This window comes from Drosophila serrata, unplaced genomic scaffold, assembly GCF_035046125.1.
Source record: "Drosophila serrata isolate PLE 108 unplaced genomic scaffold, ASM3504612v1 contig_245, whole genome shotgun sequence".
Classification (NCBI taxonomy): Eukaryota; Metazoa; Arthropoda; class Insecta; order Diptera; family Drosophilidae; genus Drosophila; species Drosophila serrata.
Window position 1 is genome coordinate 2,843,172 of NW_028257143.1, and position 17,768 is coordinate 2,860,939.

General features: G+C 43.6%; 2 protein-coding genes and 1 long non-coding RNA gene across 3 annotated transcripts; 1 reads left to right on the forward strand and 2 right to left on the reverse strand.

Annotated features, from left to right (window-relative positions):
• Positions 1 to 1,161: 1,161 nt before the first annotated feature.
• Positions 1,162 to 7,595, reverse strand: Sec71 (ADP ribosylation factor guanine nucleotide exchange factor Sec71). Its single transcript, XM_020954704.2, has 3 exons — positions 6,448 to 7,595; positions 2,239 to 6,278; positions 1,162 to 1,815 (listed from the first exon to the last, which is right to left on the reverse strand). Exons 1-3 carry the CDS (start codon positions 7,229 to 7,231, stop codon positions 1,678 to 1,680), a joined length of 4,962 nt encoding a protein of 1,653 aa, XP_020810363.2. The 5' UTR covers positions 7,232 to 7,595; the 3' UTR covers positions 1,162 to 1,677.
• A 925-nt stretch (positions 7,596 to 8,520) lies between these two features.
• Positions 8,521 to 17,590, reverse strand: Eato (Engulfment ABC Transporter in the ovary). The gene is made up of 15 exons (XM_020954532.2): positions 17,155 to 17,590; positions 16,927 to 17,050; positions 16,664 to 16,864; positions 16,113 to 16,583; positions 15,898 to 16,050; positions 15,655 to 15,833; positions 15,158 to 15,374; positions 14,798 to 15,098; positions 14,423 to 14,735; positions 14,194 to 14,345; positions 13,950 to 14,133; positions 13,421 to 13,658; positions 12,730 to 13,356; positions 11,656 to 12,664; positions 8,521 to 9,343 (listed from the first exon to the last, which is right to left on the reverse strand). The coding sequence occupies exons 1-15, from the start codon at positions 17,335 to 17,337 to the stop codon at positions 8,896 to 8,898; spliced, it is 4,800 nt and encodes a 1,599-aa protein (XP_020810191.2). The 5' UTR covers positions 17,338 to 17,590; the 3' UTR covers positions 8,521 to 8,895.
• On the forward strand, positions 16,288 to 16,901 carry LOC147643731 (uncharacterized). The gene is made up of 2 exons (XR_015271493.1): positions 16,288 to 16,429; positions 16,537 to 16,901. It is a non-coding gene; the product is annotated as an uncharacterized LOC147643731 (long non-coding RNA).
• Positions 17,591 to 17,768: the final 178 nt, after the last annotated feature.

Here is a 17,768-nt window from a genome sequence, read left to right on the forward strand (position 1 = left end):
GAGATTTCATTGTACGGTGGCTCTCTGTACTCTCTCTCTCACCTTCCATAGAAAATATTTGTCTTCCTCCGTGCGTAAGCGCTCTCAATTAGCACCCATCAATGTGATACAAATCGCAAATCGAATCAGAAAGCGAGATCGAGATTAAGTTTCCACTGGAATTGACATATTAACAAGATTGATTAGCGTGTGGCCAAGAATTTCCAAATCACACACGAAAGCCTCTTCCCCAAAGTAATCTTATTCACACAAGGCCCATTGATTCCTACCCGATCTTCTCAGTTTTGGCCAGTTTGCAGTCGGTGCTGCGTGCTAATCGATCTGTTTAACGGACAAACAAATAACAACGCAGCGCGTCAGGTATCATACCATGTCATGTGTCATGAATGTTGCCAAAAACAAAACGATAAACTTGTCTTGGAATATTCCAATGGACTCTCTTGCCTAAACAACGTCTCATTCCAAGCAGAAAAAATTACTTTTTGAGGCTATTAAACATAGAGGTGTCGCGAACGCATTAACTTAAGCTTATTCAAAGATTTAATTACCATCAAGGTATGCTTATGCTGCATCGAACTTAAAAATACTCTTTAGTGTGGGTTAGGAACACTAACTTGTGCACCGACCTAGTCTATAATTAAAATAAATTAAAAACGTCAAAGATAAATTGTGTTGGAGCTACATGTTAATTTGTACAGATGTGCTAAAGGTACATATTAAAATATTTAACTAATAAAATCACTTCGATATTAGTATGCCCTACGTTCCGATATTTAATACACTTTGATCGCATTCCAAACATAAAATCAAGAGACTCTCACATTCGTTTAAATAAATTCGTAGCACATATCTCGGTATAATAAAAATGCCATAAATCTGAGCACCAAAGACTGGACACATGGCAAGAAGCTTCACAAAAATATACGCCAAATTCTAACCATTTAATTGGCTTTGTTGTAGATTTCATAAAAAGAGAGAAGCGCGTGATATTTTTGAATTAAAAACTAATTTAGAGGAATCGCGACCGAAATATAAAGATGCCACATATCTGGCGCACGATGAAACACACAAATTAACCGACCACATCCCACATTTATGTAGTACATACCTTGAACTTGATCTTAATATGCGTGATAGGTCCACCTAAGAAAGAACTCGTACAGATCGCATTGGTAATAGATTTAGTATTGTATATTTGAAATATATATATTTGTATAGATTTTGATTTAAATTAATAACTAGCGATATACACAGGCTGCACAATATGCTGTTTAATCGGTATTTACGCTACACATTTATCGCTATCAATAATAGGTGAATATTAAAGTGTGTGGTTGTGGTTGCTCCTGGGAAAACAATTTTCAAAATTCATAAATGAAGGAAACTATATAGACACGCACACATTAAAGCCTTACATAGCATTAGGATAACTATGTATATAAAAACAACAACATTCCATGTTAAGCCTAATAAACGTTACATATTGCCTTATGTATTTCCTTTTTTTTTAAATACAATAAAAATATACTTATGATTAGGTGCCAACATAACAACAAAGCCGATGGAACCAAAAATAGTGCACAATAAACTATGATTTGAGGGAAAGGATGGGGAGGATATCGTTCTATTAACATGGCCGAGTTAATTAGCTAGACGGCTGAGGAGGCTCCTCCGTGACTATTTAACGCTCATTATATTAAATACTGGACCGATGCGCATGAACACACGCCTAAGGACACTTCTCAGTTCGGGCTTGAGGTCGAAGCACATCATCTCACACAGCAAACTGTAATAGTTGGACACGTGCGTTGCAAACTGAAAGGAATTACAAAATTTTGTAAAATTAGTATTCATTTATAAATGATCACTTTATTCTAATTTATAATTATTATCTACAAAAGAAGGTTGGCATTGGGAACATATATTGGCATAAAAAGTTTAAGTATCACATTAAAAATATTTTGAATATTAAATTTGTAAAATAAAAATAATCTTTTCATATTAGAACATCGATATTACCGAATGTGTAACTAATAGGTAGAGAAACATTAAAAAACTAAACCAAAACTGTCAATAAAACAACGGTGGATCTTTGAATAAGAGCGATAGACACACGAGACCATTTGTCCCTTAATGAGGGTGTTTTTGGAAAACAAAAACTTTTCCTTTCAAGCTCTGATTCTTACTAATTTTACAAATTTTAGTTTAGTACCAGCTCATTGTTAAAAAGTAACTTACCCTCGCATCGGACATCTTTAGCAGTCGCGTCAGTATGAGGAGCAGTAGCGATGTCCAGGCATCCCGGTGGGCCTCGCTCTGCAGGCTCAGGTAGTAGCCCAGCGCCTCCTTGCACACCTGAACCAGCTCCTGCTCGATGCCCGGCCAGTCGCTGCGTCGGTTCTCATCGCCGTACATCTTGAAAAATATGCGCAGGACGCAGGCCAGCGACGAGGTCTCCTGCTTTAGTAGATTCGGCTTCACTGAACCTTTGAACCCTGCGCGCCACAGAAGGCTTCGCTGATCGTGGTCGGCATTGAAGCGTTTGGCAAACCGATGAGACTGCATCAAACAATCGGCCAGAGTGAGCAGCTGTCGAGTCCTTAAGTAACCGTACATTCCCTGCTCCTCGCGCTGACACTCCAGGAGCTGTGCCTGCGATCCGTTCCTTCCCCCAGTTAAGTCCGCAGCTGCTTGGGCCAGTGTTTCGGCGTCCTCCTTCCGGGATGTGGCCGGAAAGAAGACAATGTTATCCATGGTCTGAATCAGTTCCAGCTGCACCACACAACGGATGTGCAGTGCCTCGAACTGGTTGTGATCCTGTGGTTGATTGTTACTGGAATGTGCTTTTGGGCGCCAGCTCAGAAGCTCCTGGGGAAGTGTAGCGTTGAATATATCCAGGATGCACTGACAGGTCTTGTCCCAGGTGGACTCGTTGAACTTAAAGCCATTCGAGATGACCAAGTTCTCCAAGCAGTTGGTGCCGGATCGTGCCAGCTGCTCATTGCTCTGCTGAACGCACCAGTGCAGCTGGGCGAAGAGCTCCTCCAGCAGCAAGTGGCCGAGAACGTCAAAGTATTGCGTGAAGACATCTATGATGGCGTATAACGCATGGTTGCAGGTGGTCGTCATCCACTCGGACTTCTCGGTCACGTGCTCCGGCAGCTTCATGTTGTCGAAGATGCGGAAGATGACGTTAAACAGATCCTTCCACCAGTTGGGCTTGAAGCTCTCCCCATACGTCTTCACAATCTCAAAGAGCACCGTCAGGGCTCGGGTTCGAACGTCAAGCTTGCAACGATTGACCACGCACGAGAGCGAGAAGAGCATGGGGAACCAGCCGCGCACCCACACGCGATCCTCCTCCGCCACCGAGGCGTCGTTCTCCATGCCAGCATGTTCAGCAAACAATTGAGGAGCCTCGTGGACACACTGGGCGCAGGTACGCACTAAACGGATGGCCTCCATGCTGGTATCCGGAAAGCGGGCGGTGGCGAACTCGGACAGGCACTTTACAGCATCTTGGAACGAGTCCACCATGATGGCAAACTGGCGCTGGTACAAGTCCCCAATGATCTTGCCAGTGGTCTGAAAGGCAAGCTCCACAATCGGCTCCTCATGGTCTCCCGCGGCGAGGTGGAAGATGCTGAAGATATTCTTCCAGCCAGAGCGAATATTATGCGCCTGCGAGTTCACCATCTGGGCGATGCAGCGCACTACCATGTCCCGAATAGCCGGCGATGCGTTCTTCTTCATGATGTGCTCGAAGGGACGCAGAAAGTCCTTTTGGAAACGGAAGTTACTGAACTCGCCCTTCTCCATGAACTTCATCGACAGCTGACGCAGTGAGTCCAGGGCAAAGAAGGAGATCTCCTCGTTGCTGTTGCATCCAACGGCATTGAAATGCTCTCCCAGCACTTGCCAAATGCGTGACCATTGCAAACGGATACGCTCCATGTTGTAGTAACTAATCTCGACGATCTTCTGCAGGGAGAACATCCTTGGTTGCGGCTGTTGCAGTTCGTCCACCGAAACCTGACAAAGGGCCTTTACAAAGTCGACGATGGCATCGCCATCCAATCGCATGGAACCGGTGAAGATGCGATCGACAGCCACCACCACGCTCTGGCTACTCGTCTCGCCGATGTGCTCCTTCACGCTTGGATTTAACGAGTCCTTTAGCGTGGTTTGCGCCCCAGAAAGATACTGGGGCCGTACTCCGGTTCCAATTAGCTGGGCTAGCTCCAGCTGACTGATACACTTGACGATATCCAACCAGCTGCTGCCTAGGTAGTTGCCATCTGTGTGGGCTACCATGATTAGCGTCTTGATGGTGTCGATATTCTTAGCTTTCATCTCATTGATGGGCGAGTTCGCATTCAAAAGAGTGAACCGCGCCAGTGCCTGCACATAGGCGTCCCGCTCGAGCGACATGTGGAAGATGCAGGCGATCCGAATGGCACAACGGATTCCGTCTAGACAGAGGGATGCAATTTCCGGATCATCGCAGTCCTGTAGGCCCACTGAAAAAGCGGCTAGGAAGGGTGTCCAGGCCATCTTGAACATGGGACGCACGTGCTCCAAATGCTTCGCCGAGGTGAAGGGCGACTTGACATGAGAAACAGACTGCATCAGATTGGTTGCCGTCAGGGAAATAACCTCCATTTCCATATTCCATAGAAGCTTGCGACGCTTTTCCGTGATGAAGGCTTGCTTGCCCAGAGGTTTAGGCTGTTGGAGCATCCCCGAGTTGTTTTTCATCTTGATCTCGTGCTCGGCAATCTCGTCGTAGATGGAGGACAGATACTCCTCAGGCAGATCCCCCTTGCTGTCGCTGATTCCGCGGTTCATTTTGATATACTGCTCCTTGGTCATCTTGTGCTTGACCTGCGGCGAATGAAGGTCTGTAGTCAGCATGATGATGCTGAAAGCCAGAACATAGACCGTGTCGGCGCTCTGGAAGAGCTGGTTTTGCGGATTGCACTCGCAGTACCTGCTGGCAAACTTCTCCATCAGCCGATCAATCTTCTGCGCCTCGCCCGGCAGCCGGAACTCCTCGAGAAGAATCCTTAGAGCGGCCACTATCTCTAACTGCCGAAAGTTGAAGTCGTCGATATAGGCGCACATTACCGCCTTGGAGTGGTCATCGTTTTCGCCCAGATAATTGCCAATAACTGTCTTATCCAATCGCTCATCCTCGTGCAGCCAGTGGGCAATGTCCTGGCAGCTGGGTCCCAGCAGCTGCTTTTCCTGCAGAAACTGGACGCCCTTCTTCGGTTTGCGATTGAAAAGTTCTATGCCCGTTTCCATGACTTCCTTGCGCATCTTGCGCTCCTCAAGCGCTTCGGGAAGATCCTGAAGCTGCTCCTGATTCGAGTTGAGGCTGTGGCTGGAACCGCTGTGCGCGGTTTGGATGGTTATATCCGCCTGATCCTGCTCGGTGGCCGTTGGCGATTGTACTTGTAAGGCGGGAGCAGGCATGTTGGGGTTGACATACAGGTCCTTGCTCCACTCCACCATGCATTTAAGGATGGAAACCAGACACTCCAGGCCACGAATGCGCATGGATTTCTCCTGCATGGGATTGGCGCCCAGCTCGAGGGCCTGCCGCCCCTGGGCAATCTTCGACAGATCGTTGACTAGTCGCTCGAAAAGATTTGCTGCAGAGAAGTCGCAGTCGTAATTCACATAGATATCCACCACCGACTGGGCATCGGCACAGATCCGTGTCAGCGCCTGTATCACCATCCACTTGTGCTCGAAGCTGCTGGAGTTCGCCTCCAAGATGTTGAGGAATATCTCCTTGAAGAAGACCTCGATCTGGCGCTTTAGGTGCACCTTGAAGTTGGACAACAGGGCCACAAAAATCGACAGCGACAGCTCAAAGACCTCGGGCACAAGACTCACGCCGTTGTTGGACAAGGCCACGCACAGATACTGCTTGATGGCCATGATAAACATCTCGTTTGAGCGGAAGACCGGTCCGGCATTCTGAAGAATGAGCAGCAATAGGTGCAGCGACAGCACCTTTGAGCGCAGCTCATGTGACTTCGGATCCGGATGACCCTCCGGCAGCGGTTTCATCGACAGCTTGCACAAGGAACGGAACACTAAAAAGGCATCCTTTTGCAGAATGTGCGTAAACTTGGCCGTTACGACCGCATCGTTCTCGCTGTGCAGTTCCACGCTGTCGTGATCAGAATGTGAGGAGTCATTTCCATTGACAATGGGCTCAGCATCTCCGCCGGATTCCTGATCCTTCGTGGCCTCATTATAAGCGGCTGGAATTTACAAAATACGATATATAAATTGAGTAATCAAAACCAGGTGGAAGGAGCGTCGCACACGCCTTATCGAAAATATTTTTCAGTCTGACTCATTGGAAACAGTAATTGAATTAATAAAAATTTTAAAATAGTTTAAGGTGTTACCTCAACCCCTACCACGCACCTGTTATGATTTCCGCAAGTATCTCGGATGCAATAACCTCGTCGGCATCTCCTAAGGCCTCCTCTCCGCCACCATTGGTCCAGTCCTCGGAGTGAATGCTGCCGTTCATTTGATGCGAGGGCGGGGGCGGCAGCTCGTAAACCTGGTTCTCCATGCGGGCAAAGATAACGTTCAGCATTTGGGTAAGCGTTGCACGGGCCGTCGTCTGGTTCACCAGATTCTTGCTGGACAGGTAGATGTCGTAGCAAGTGCGCACCGCCTGGAGTAGCGTGGTCTCATGGATCTCCACATGCTGCGACGTGACCACCGTGAGCAGCGCCTTGATGATCTGCAGCTGGACACCCTCATCGGTCTGCGGCCCGCTAAAGCACCCATAAATGGTCACCACGATGCGGTCTATGAGCAGGTGACCGGGATTAGCCGAGTCCTGGATAGAACCGGTGAGGTGGCCATAGGCAATAAGCTTCTGCAGACAGTCCAGGGCCGTGACCACTATTCGTGGCGAGCGGCTCTTGCATGCCAGCTCGAAGGGCAAAAAGTAGGTTTCCGCATTGATGATGCTCGCGGCATCGTTCTTTGGCAGCGGGAGGGCGGCGCAGGGCAGCTCGTTGCCCTCGGCGATCTGTCCGGCGCTGATCAGCTCCGCCTTGATCTGCTCCAGCGCCGAGTCGCAGGACTTTTTCAGCTGCGAGTGGTGAGAGCGCCGAATGTCCTTGTCGGCAAGGATCTTTTCTAGAGCACGCACGATGAACATTTCCTTGGTCTTCGTGGAGTTGTTGTGCATATTGGGCCGCTGCCACTCCCAAGGTCGCCTCCGATGGGTGAGTTTCCGTTCCTCCTCCGCCTCCGGTTGTTGTTCGCCCTTGCCCTCTCTCCGCTTCCGACCAACTGTCCGCTCCTCCCCCTCCTTCACTCTACGCGCTGCTAGTGCGGAAACGACAGCAACGCAACTTTCGCTGCTGCCTTCTGGTGACCTCTGCCAGCTGGACAGGGGTGTCCTCCTCGAGTTGGTTGTGAACACGCGGCACTTGGCGTGTTACTTGCGTGTTGTGTGAGTTTGCATTTTGCAAATATCACACTTTTTCACATTAAAATATTCTTCAAAACACAATGCGAAAAAACGTCATCAGTAACGAAACTGCCCAACACTATAAAAGGTGATTTTTTAATCAGCCTGGCAGCACTGGCTTGAATCAAAATAATACCGCAAGTCCACTAACCACATTTGCAATCGATATCGAAATAACGCATTTTCAACATGAACAGACATTTTTTAGAATGTGTTATATAAACCCAAAGATTATCCGAAAAAATTTGAATTAACAGTCGTGAAATACAACTTGCATTTGTTTGCAATATAAGATTACTTTATTCTTAGTATATAGACATAACGAGATTTAGCAAGTTGTCAAAACAAAGTAAAACAATTTTAGATTTTTTGAAATTGTATCTTGGCTAAGAGTAAACATTATGAAAAATCGTTTTATAGTTTACCTTCACTCATATGCAATATATTTTGCTTCTCACTAACAAAATTAAAAAATTATCTTTTACTTGTATTATAAATCTGTGTTTAAAAGTATATAAATACCTTAGTTTCACATTAGAGATACAAAAATACGAAGATTTTAGTTTTGGTTGACCATTTGAACACATGCATAGTTGTTTAGATTTTAGGGGAAAACTTTGGGTTTCGAATTTTGGTGTTCTGGTTCTAATAAACTTTATAAAATCAGTTATTTCTCTAACTATTTTGAACTGCTCAAACAATTAATTGGAGGTTTACAGAATTAAGCCCAGTTAATGTCGACGTTTACCTTCGATTCAAAAACATTTTGATGTTATGTTCTGACGATTAATAGTAAAACTAACAAAAAATGAATTGCAAGTAATTGAACTGAATTTTTCAAAGGTAAATTAATAAAAAAAAAAAAAAACAATTTACTCATTTCTCAAACGCTTTGATGACATCGATAGCTTGTTTTCTTTTTGAGAAAAGCAAAAAGCTTGCTAAATTAATGGTAGACCGTACGGCGGTTTCGGGTGAAAAGGTTATAAATATAATAAAAACTATTTTTGTTCAAATATTTTTTATTGAAAAGGTAGTATCTAAAAGTATTAAAGTTACGAATATAATAAATAAATATTCCATTTTCATATATCTTGCACACAGTTAATGTCTTTGATATTAGTCTTTACACACACACACGCATTAAGTAGAAAAATCCTGCCGACAGAACTGAGTCCAAGTGAATGCCGGTCGAGAGGATCATATGTGCCTTTTTTCGTATTTGAGATTCTCTGTTAAAATGAATACTGGCCAAGGAACGTGTTAAATGGAATTTGTACAGGTGATATATTGAGAGATGTTGCCGCGGGAAAGGCAACATGATCCCCCCGACGACAGTTTGGTGCTCAGTCTTTTCGATATGCCACTCCAACCCACGCTCATACGTGGCTGAGGACTTCCGGGCTTCTCTGCACCGACGATTGGCGTGACGTTGATTGGGACTTGTCCTGCTTGTCGAACTTGAGGAAAATATCCTCCAGCGTGCACTCGTTCACAGAGTAATCCTCAACAATGTCCCCTAGCCGATCGGCCAGATAGTCCTCCGTTATCTTGAACACATCCGACCATTGGATCACGCTTTCCTGCGTGCTCACAAAGTAAGTAAGCGTGCCGGCGTGGTTTTCCCGCAGCTCCAGTCCTGGGAACTGCGACTTTAGCATACTTGTCACCGTGCTCACATTCGACTCGGTTTCTGTGTTCTCCTTCATTTTAAGTTTAATGGTAAAGCCACTTAAACGCTTTAGGGCGCAGATATTATTCAGACACTTGAACTGACCGTGCGCCATGATAGCCAGTCGATTGCACAGCTCCTCGCACTCGTCCATGCTATAAAAATATAATCAAACATTTTTTTATATAAATTCGAAGTTTAACAATAAGGGAATCTAATTTCGGCAAGCCGAATAATAATATAATATAATAATACATACCATATATGGCAAACCAACAAAACTATAATTTTATTTTAACCTATGTTTGATTAGTTCATGACACCCATACTAAATATTTTCGTTCTCCAAAAAAGTTAGAGGCAGACTAGATCGACTTGGTTGTTGATTCTGACCAAGAATATATACATATGCATACATACAAATATTTAAGTGCATTTATAGATTCTTTATTAAATAAAATGATTATATCCTTTCATAGGGATGGATGATGGAAAAAGTATAAACAAAAACAATGTTAATAAAAGTTATGCGTTGACGTCTGAATACCCATTTAGGATTTAAAAACAAATGTTATTGGTATATAATGATATTGAATTGAATATTGATATTGACAACGCAAAAATATTATTTTTTGATTATCTGCCATATGTGATTATAATTACAAGGTATAATTTCCGTTTCTCCCGCTTTTGCATTTCAAATCGACTGCTGTTGCCAGCACACGCATTCCTCAATTCAAGTGTTTTACTAGTTAATCATATTAGGCGGGTAAGTTAATTGATTTCTGTTTAATTAGTTCATTTATTTCGACAATTGGTTGCGGAGTTTGGTTACCTAGTGCGACATATGTAAGTGGATTACCGGTACATTGTTGCAACTTTTCTTCAATGCCATATGTTCCTTGTTAAAGTTTTGCAATTTAAATCTAAATAAATATGTAGTACATATGTACATACATGTTTATATTGTACATGTATGCACAAACACTGAATCGTTTCGCACCTGTGTGAAAATGATTTAAACCTAATGGTAAAAATTAATTTTTTGTGAAAGTTTCGCGAGTCACAAAACACACAAACTATCGAACCAAATAAAATAAATATACATATACATATTTATGTATATATGCATATTTATCAAAACGATAATTTTACTAGTCAAAATATATATAAATTTAATATTTTATTTTTGAGTCAAATAAAGTAAGATAACGGTTTAAATTGATTTGGATGGATCAAAATTCGCTGTTCATACGCAATTTATTGCTGCATATTAAAACATCAATTTTCATTTAAAATTTTAAGTTAAATTAAATCATGAAATGCATAGATCATCTTTGCAATTCATTTTTTTAATAAAATTATTAATAACCATTATAGATTGTCATACAGTCCAAGTTCTTACTAATATATATTTTTTTTTCAAAGCGATGTGCCTTAAAAAGGCAATATGAAATGTTAAGCGAGGACCTAGGTGTGTAGCCCAGAAAAAAATAAGGCATTTCTAAAGACACTTTTGGACCAAGGATCAGATGGGTGAGGGTAAACTCGAGGCAAATCCAAAAATTTTGGCAAGGTGTTTGGTCTTGCACAACTATTCCTAAAAGGTAAGGCAAAAGAAGTTGCAGTCGAGGTGTCGTTCCCGATCCAGTACTGAGAGACTCTGGCAGCAGTTGAATTCAAAATAAACATAGGCACAAAAGACGCCTACGTAAGTATAATATTAACACCCAAGACTGTGCATTTAATTATCTATATTAACAGATTAAAGCCATAACTCATTTTCTAAATTACAACACTCTTCCTTAATCACTAAAACGTGTGTTGGCAGAACCACTTCTTTGCGAGTTCAACATAGATGGCGTGAATGGAAGTTACTGAGGACAAAAATACAAATAAAATAAAAAAAAAAACATGCTGAGAGTTGTTTGAGCCTGGTTATATATAATTTCACCGACATCACGATTTTCATGATTTATTTATAGGATTTCAGGGGCATTTCAAATGAATCCTTGCGATTTCCCCCAGGATTTTTGTGAATTTTAAGAAAACGAATCCTCGGAGATCTCAAAAGCTTTCAGATTTTTTTCCTCAGATCTCCTCAGGAATCATTTGGCGATCGGATTTAGATATTCTTCGCCGCAGCCGCTTTATATAAATGCCGGTCCGTTTAGTATAGGAAATCTGAGACTTCGAAAGACGACCCGAGATTACAAAATTGTGTTTGAAACTGTCATTCTATTTTGTTTTAAGTAGTATCACTAAGCAAGAAATATTTCATTTAAATGCACCGAAGAAGTGTCTCTTTGAGCTTATAAACTTGCCCAGAGCTTATTATAGAGCATGCAAATGTTAAGGTTACAATATTGCCATAAAACCCAGCAAAATCATTATCATCATCATCATTATCATTTTAGACTCGAAAATCATGCGGAAAACTAAAATATTATTCGAAAAATTAGCTTACCTGTGCGAAGTAAGCACCACAGTTCGTTCTTGTCCTTGAAAATCCTTAATGCACTGCCATAGAAATCGTCTCGAAATTGGATCTACGCCGGTGGTGGGTTCGTCCAGAAGCACCAGCGTGGGTGCCCCGATCATGGCCATAGCGGCCAGAAGCTTGCGCTTTGTGCCACCCGAATAATGCCGCACCTCCACCTGCTGATACTTGGTCAGATGCATTTTTTCCAGCCAGTACTTTACGTTTTCCTTGACGCTAGCTGGCCCCTCACCGGAGCTGTTCAAGCCCCGCAGCAGGCCCATGTAGTGTAAACACTGCTCGGCCGTCATAAACTTGTTCAGTGCATCATACTGCGGACAGTAGCCAAAGCGGTGACGGTAGGCTACTTCATCCTGCTGAATATCTATGCCATCTATGCGGATGCTGCCGCCATCGAGCGCCAAATTGGCAGCGATCATCTGGAAGGTACTGGTCTTGCCCGCTCCATTAACGCCCAACAGACCGAAGCACTCACCTCGCTGTGCCGCAAAGCTCAGTCCGTTGACAGCCACCTTATCCTGGTATCGCTTACGAAGGCCACTCACAACCAGCGGATAACCCTCTGACGGGCGCTTGATTAGCTCTCTGACCAGCTCCTCCTCCTTGGCGCAATCAATTGACACGTGTGTACCGCTGGGACTGGTGCGCAACGAGTTCTTTTTCTGTGTGAACATTGAAATGTTTCGGAAGAAGGCATCCTGCACTTTCCGACGCAGATACATGTGTTCCAATATGACGGTGAAGAACGTCATGACGAGCACACACACCGCAGTGGCGTATGCAAAGAAAATCTCTTCGCTAATTAGATGCTGTATTTTTCCAGGACCCACGGCCCGTCGGCGAGTAATGAAGTTTTCATTGATAATGCGAAGCTGATGGTTTAGATTAAAGTCCGGCAGGAAGCACAAAAATGCGATCTTTGTGTCGTGCAATTTCATCGCGGCCGCGTTACTGGAGGTTATTAGAGGGGCTATGGCTAAAGAGGAAATAATTGGTTAGTTTTAATAATAAATACAGCCTAGGAGTGAAATGTTCACTTACCCGACACAATTAGCATCAGGAGCAAGTAGGTGGATATAGTTGATATGGACTTGAAGTTGTTGCCCAAGGCATATAGAATGGGCAGATAGCTGCATCCGTAGAAGAAGATGCTGGCAGCAATCATCCTCAGCTCCATCTTGGAGTAAAGCTCGGCGGGCATGAACAGCTGTTGCAGGATAAGCAGGGATACACAGATTACGGCCAGAGTCAGCACGTCGAAGGTGAAGTGGGCAGCCCAGTAGGTGAATCGTGACATGGTCTGAAGCCTGCGGAAACCGTTCGCATATTCCCTTAAGGGCAGGGCAATGAAATAAAACATGCAAAAGAACATTCCCACGGATACGATGACCGCATAGTACTCCAGCCGAGAGGCGCTTATGTCGCTTATAAAACGCCGGATAGGAACATAGGTCGCATCTATATCTGACCCTGGCTGCTCTAGCTTTAGCATTGCGGAGTTCACCAGATTAATCAGTTCCACAGAGCTATGGTAGCGATTCCCGGAGAAGTAGATCTCTATTGTGGGCGTCGCTACATCGGTGCCACCGCCATCGCCGTACATGTCAATAATGCCTACCACTTGTTCAAGGAAATCGGCCAAGTTGTCGCGTTGTAAGTCGAGGGATTCTACATAGAAAGCAAGTATATACATACAATTATTCAAATTCCCAGCACGAAATGTGTTACTTACCATTTTTAACATCGTTATCCCCACGGACCTGCATTGTTTTTGCTGTGATGCCATTTAACTCGATCTGCTGACGTAGTTGCTGCTCTATCTGGCCATGGTGTCCCGTCGGATTGTATATGTAGACGATTCCACTGCCCATTTGACTAAGCTTCAGCGGCAAAGCCTCCTCGTTTTCCACCACGGACATGGCGTGCATGGCGAGAATAGCACCAAAAACGCATACAAAGGGAAGGCAAAGCTGACGGGATGATAAGGGTAACAATGGAAAATTACTATAACGTCGTAATGTAACCTAATAATCTTTGCTTATCAGGCAGGAATAGCCACAGGAAAATGATATGTATACATATATAATAAATCAAAAACAATATATAATATATTTACAAATCTGTAATAATGCGTCATTATATATAAAAGTATTTGTAGATATTTTGGGATCAGACTGATCGCGGGAATTGTAAACCAAACAATCGCAGGTAGCTCTTGGTATAATTGTTTCGCTATGTATTATGCAGTATATAATGCTTACCATGATCAGAGAATACAGCCATTCTTGCGAGAGAAACGTCCACTTCTTGTAAAACACCGCCAGCCAAAGCTGTAACAGGCTGGGTTCAACGTGTTGGCTTGGCAAACGCTTATAGGGAGTCAAGAGCGGCATATCATGGCGTGATCCGTCCGGAGTATCCACCTGGTCTTGCTCTCCGGCACATCTGAAATATGGCAAATGATTATTTTTGTAAACTCCTAAACTGTAAACTTTGAACTCCTACTTTAAGAAAACATCTTCCAGAGTTGTGTCAGTCATGGAAATTGTTTGAATGCCCAACTGATTCATGTTGGCCTCCAGCTTATGTAACATTTCTGGGAATTGTTTTTTGTACGCATACGGCAGACAGATATTTGCAGTCGGTTTCACCACATTCTAAACGGAAAATATAGAAAATATTTATCAAGGAAAAATCGAATATAAAGCCAAGTTTGTATATTTTATGATCTTACCAGAACGCTGGCCGGTGGCACATAGTCGCGTATTATTTGCATGATTTCGTTTTCGTGGTACGAAAAATCGCTGACCTCCAGTTTTAAGCGATAGCCGATGCCAGATTTACGCTTCAGCTCCAGCGGGGACCCCGTTGTCTGCAACTTGCCATTGGCGAGAATGCAGATGGTGTCGCCAAGCACCTCGGCCTCCTCCATGTAGTGGGTGGTGACCAGAATGGCCTTCTCCTTGCGCAGATTCAAAAGGATGTCCCATAGTTCGCGTCGTGAGTTAATATCCAGTCCGGATGAAGGTTCGTCGAGAATTACAATTCTGCAAGAAATATAAGATTCTTAGTATGGTCTACCACAAGACCAAGGCGGCTGGCTCCCTACTTGGTATTTCCAGCAATGGCAATGCCCAGGGATAAACGTCTTTTCATGCCACCAGACAAGTTTCTTCCGAACTCGTGTTGTTTGTCACTCAGCCCTAGCTTCATGAGCTTCTCATCCGCCCATCTACGGGCATTGCTGCGAGTTTCTCCGCGAAGTTGGGCAAAGAACTCCAAGTGCTGGTGACAGGTCATGTAGCTCATAAACACACTGTGCTGGGGACAGAAGCCGATCAGGTGGCGATACGAGGCCACATCACGCTCGCTGCATACAACTATCTTGCCCGAATCCTTCGGCACCAGTCCTGAAAAATTGCGGGTCAGTATGCGATTGACTTCATCCTAAGCATATGATCATACTCACCCATTATCATGTTCATCATTGTGGTTTTTCCGGCTCCGTTGTGGCCCAGCAAAACAGTAATCTCCTTGTTGTTGATTGTCATACTTAGGTTGTCAGAAATGAGCGTTTCTCGTTTACTTGTCTGGAACTTCTTGCACAGCTCCGTAATAATGATGGCATGTGTGCCTCTCGGTGCTGTCGTATATTCATTGCGTTGCCTCTTTTGATAGGTTTTGGGCTAGGAATACAGGAATTTGGAAATACACTTAGGCAAATACTTGCTAAGACTTAATTTACGAGTTGAACCGTAACCGAAAAAGTAAGATTGCCGTGTTTAACCGATTAAACCGAACCGCAACCGAAACCGTCACTGAAATTAACCGAACCGAATATAAAGCGATCAATTTGACATTTCTCTGAATTTAAGAAATATAAATTGATTTGGAGTCCGGATGTCGATATTCTGTTTCAAATATATAATGGATACTAAACATATAAACCTAACCTATTCTACGTACGTCTAAAAAGAAGAGAAATGGGCGCTTCAGCCCGCCCGGACCCGGAAAAACGCAACCAAGGTAGTTGTAGACCAGGGCGTACATAAGAGATTGGAATAGCAGGACAACGTAAATCCAAAACATTCGACTGGAATCATATTTGATTTCACGGAAGAGGTCGGCACCGCCAAATGTGCGATCTATAATGGACGGTTAAGCATAAATTTAAAAAAATTTCTTCGCATTATGGCTGTGTAATCTTACGCTTGTTGGAAAATGTCTGGAAAACGTCCAGACCCTCTAGAAAAGCATTGGTGCTAAAGAAGAAGAAAGCCAGCGAGGTGGCCCAGCTGCGAACAAAGGTAAACACATATGGAATGATCAACATCACCAGGCCACCAATCTTTGCATAAAATACTGAAAAGGAATTAAGCAGGTCAAGTAAAACAGATTAATCAAGCAAGAGAATGTTTGGTTACCTGAATGAAAGCAAACCGATATAAGGTATGCATACGACATGGTGGCCAAAATGTAAAGCAGGAACAATACAGCCACGTAGGCGAAACGTATCAGTCCCAGTGCCTCGTAGCAATAGGCAAGGATGAGAACGAAGAGAAGCAGCGCCGCATAGCACACGAGACGGATGAGAAAGAATGTGAGGCCATTAAGAAAACTCATGGGCGTGACTAGGTTGAGAAACTCCTTCAACCCGTTCTGCTTCTCCTCCACAAAGGGAACCACGAAGGTGCTCAGCAGAACCACGCTGAAGATGACGCTGAACAAGGTGCCAAAGTAGGTGAGTCGGTGACTGTCCATGCTCGCAACCTCCAAGTTGGGCATGGAACTGACCAGTATATTGTAGTTTGGCTCCAGCCCCTGATACTTCATATATTGTTTGTCCAGTATCTGCTGCAGGGTTAGGAATCCCGACCGAATGTAGTCATCGTCGTCTGAAATAACAAAGAACAGAGGACAAGGTAAATCAGTCGTTGATCGCGAACAATGGGTAGATGCCGAACGGACTACGAACCTTTCTGTCGATTGATTTCCTCGTCATTTACAAAGCGCTTCCTGGGCGAAAGGCGCATATGATTAGAGCTTATGCTATATCGGAACTTTCCGGCGGCACCACGGCTGGGTACCTGCTCAAAGTTGATGGCAAAGCAGCTGCCCCTGCACTGCTGTTCCAGTTCCAGCTGCATCTCGGAAGTGCTGTTGTAAGCACGAAAGCCTAAGCCGAAAATATATCATGTAATTTAATCAGAAAATCATCATCAACGTATTTATACTTACGTTCTTGGGTAATCTGCAAATCCAAACGTAGCTGGTCCACGATATCCTCCACATTTTCGGTGCTGGGCGCATAGTACACATAGTCAAAATCATTCCCGGGGAAGTACATATGTTTCAGTACCAACTAGAGGATTGATAATAATGGAATTGGCAATCAAATTGCTGTCATGGGACCCATGATAACAATAATGCAAGCACGTAACTTGCGAACTTCCGCTTTCTACTCACTTCATTTTTGGGCTCGAAGTCCGTGAATTGGGGCACAGTGGGCTTTATGGACCAGTGCAAATAACCCCATAGTACCCCGATAAGTCCAATGCAAATGCACACCAGTGGCAGGAAATTGTGCCTCAAGTAGAGCAGGTTCTTTCGAAGAAAGACAAAGAACAGCGGGCTGCAACTGCAAGCCATTGATAACCGATGGGATCCGCTTTCCCTAGGCCCCTCTCCTTATTCTTTTAATTTTTTATTTTCACTTTTGTTGTGACGAGGCGTCGTCATACGCTCCGCCTTGTGATGTGCTAAAAATTAATCTATCGAAACATACATACACACCTCTAGTGTCTGGCCCCAAATTTCCCACAACTGCAAGGGGATAAAACATTTATATTGTATGTCGTGGTCCAACGCCCCAATGACTGCACTATAGTAAAATGCACAATGCATACATATTATTCTATATTATATTATATATATATCTCAGTAATTCTGATTAGGAAGTCAGCTAAAAAAAAGCTAAATATTATGTACATAACAAAATGCATTCAAATGTGTACAATAAAAAGCTATCCATTTGTAAGTGTAAGGGATCAGCGTTTTAAACAAGTTCTTATTAATGATTT